The sequence below is a fragment of the Theobroma umbraticum genome, unplaced genomic scaffold (genome assembly GCF_002168275.2).
Source record: "Theobroma umbraticum cultivar Fairchild unplaced genomic scaffold, ASM216827v3 scaffold_56.0, whole genome shotgun sequence".
In the NCBI taxonomy this organism is placed as follows: Eukaryota; Viridiplantae; Streptophyta; class Magnoliopsida; order Malvales; family Malvaceae; genus Theobroma; species Theobroma umbraticum.
The window spans coordinates 1069099-1071586 of NW_018397256.1; the positions used below are offsets into that span (position 1 = coordinate 1069099).

The 2488-nt window shown below is 32.6% G+C and overlaps 1 protein-coding gene across 3 annotated transcripts in view; it reads left to right on the plus strand.

Moving 5' to 3' along the window:
- Positions 1-613, plus strand: part of LOC110410507 (uncharacterized) — a 1253-nt gene extending 640 nt beyond the window's left edge. For all 3 annotated transcript variants that reach the window (XR_016350906.1, XM_021420237.1, XM_021420238.1), the window contains one exon: positions 9-613. Coding sequence is in view for 2 of the 3 variants with exons in the window: in XM_021420237.1 (XP_021275912.1) it covers positions 9-437 (429 nt within the window). In the remaining variant the exon portion in view is untranslated. The remainder of the gene's footprint in view (positions 1-8) is intronic.
- Positions 614-2488: the final 1875 nt, after the last annotated feature.

Here is a 2488-nt window from a genome sequence, read left to right on the forward strand (position 1 = left end):
TTATGTAGGAAATGTATAATTCTGTATTATCACAGAAGTATGGAGAAGCTTCATCTGCTCAGTCGGAATTCGATCCGCATGCTTGGATTGAAGCAATTGGAGGGATGGAGACTACATGCACTCACGTATATGGGTTTGGTACTCGGGTGCCTGTTACAGCTCTACTTAATGGAACACAAAGCAATGCAGCAACATCTGAGTCTGCGTGTGGCCCTATCAATGCTAACGTTACCAGTCCCGCAATTGCATTAGAGGAAAAAGTGAAAAATCTATCAAACAACTTAGATAAGATTCATGAGGAAATACGTGAAGAAATTAAGAATGCAATGTCGGAAAGCATGAGTGAATTTATGGCATGCATGGAACCAATGATCGTGACTAATGCGATTTCAAAACAAGGAAATGCGGGAACTTCAAGCTTAAATATTGACAAGTAAAAATGCAACATCTCATGATATGATGTCTCTTTTCCATTTTTAGACTTGGATACTTTTTAGTATTGATGTTTAATAACAATATGGAGTTTATATCAAGTTATGTGTTTGACATTTTGAGATATTGTATGTTTATTATAATTTTAAATTGTATGAACTTAACTTTGCATTTTAGCTTTTATTGTGCTTTTATTATATATTTTGAAAGTTAATTGTGGAAGTGAATTGGACATTTATTATCGAAATTTTAATTGTTGAATTTGGTTGAATAAGCTTCACTAATAAAGTAAGTATTACTAACAGAAAATTTTCGTTGGAGAAGCATTTCCAACGGATTTTTCCGTTGGAAATTTTCAACAGAATTTTCATCGGAAAATCATTTCCAACAAGAAATTTCCGTTGGAAGTGATTTTCCAACGAAAATTAATGCATGAAAGTCATATGTTTATGTATTTTTCGACGAAAAGTGTTATCGACGAGGCTTTTAACGATGGATTTTTCAATAGAATTCTAACTTTTTCCAAAAGAAAATTCCGTCGAAAAAAGCTTAATTTTTTTTAGTTCTTGCTCCATGTGCAATTTGTAAGAGGATCTCATCCTTACTATCTCCTGCCCTTTTGCCTTTGCAAGGTTTTTATGTACAACTGCGAACTATGTTTGGTATCTTACATTAGTGGTAGATATAATATGCTCAATTATTAATTTTACCTGAGGCATAAGCTTCAATAAGATTTTCTCCTCCAGGGTACCTAAATAAACTTTATGATTTCTCTAAACCTTTTAACCATAATAATGACAAACAGCCTTTCTTCTTGTACTTTTTGATGCCACCGGTAGGTTTTAGGGCCCTGGCGATGAAGTCCTTTAATTCCTTCCCCTTCTTCTTCCTCAACGATTTCTTCTTTTATTTGGAAGATTAAGTGACTAGCAACTCTTTTCCTTCTTAATGGATCTCTCAACTGTGTCTATCATGTTGAACAATTCAGGCAAGGTAGCTTCCAATTTATTCATATGAAAGTTCATCATCCATTGTAAAAAGCTATCTGGTCGAGATTGTAAAACTAGGTCAACAAAAATTTCATCCATGACAAAACCTTGATGACCTAGTTTCTCAATGGAATCAAGCACCTTTAAGCCACGAGCCCTGACAAATTACCTTTTATTGTCTTACTACAGAAAAATTCCCTTGATGCTCATACCTTTCAATATGACTTTACTTGTCAAGAAATTCTCTCAAGTTCAAAATCATAGTCTGAGCATCCATATATACTCTCATATTGTTTCTATAATTCAGGGTCCATACTAGTCAACATCATGCATGCTACCAAATCATCATTGTTTTTATGAGTCTTATAGGCTTCCCAAGCCTTATCATTGACGCCTTCAACAACAATATTTCAAGCACGTACCATCTCTTTTCTTGTTCGAGAACTATTCTCAAATTACAATACCACTCCAAGGAATTTGTCTGGTGAGCTTATTTGCATCTAATATGCTTCATAGTGATAAATTGTTGCTTATTTTCTACAACTTGATATTTCAAAGCATATGAATATTGGCTAAGGAATTTAAAGTTTTCTAATTAAACTTTCAAAAGCAACCCAAATCTTTTTTTTTAAAGAAATCAATGTAGCTTTAATTTGAGAGAAACATAAAAAAAAAAAAAAAGAAAAAATCTTGCAAGATATTTCTATTTCTCCTGAAAAACTCATTTCATAAGATAAAATTCATTGCACGTTAATTTTCCCTTTTTAATCATCATGAAAAGGGTATAATAAGTGGTTAAGAGCAATTTTCATGAGAAATGTTCAATATATGTTTTCTCTGTTTTTGTCGTCAACAATGCATTATATAAAGGGTTCAAGAAAAGATAACTCATCGAATCACATAAGCAATGATGAATATAATTTAGTTCAATCGATCAAGTTTCATTTTCTTTCAAAACGTAGACATATATATCAATTTCGAAAGAGATTCAAGCATTTTACTCAAGGTAGGACAATGCTATTTTTTTCATGTTGGAAAAGCACGGAACATGCATACGGAATATTCTA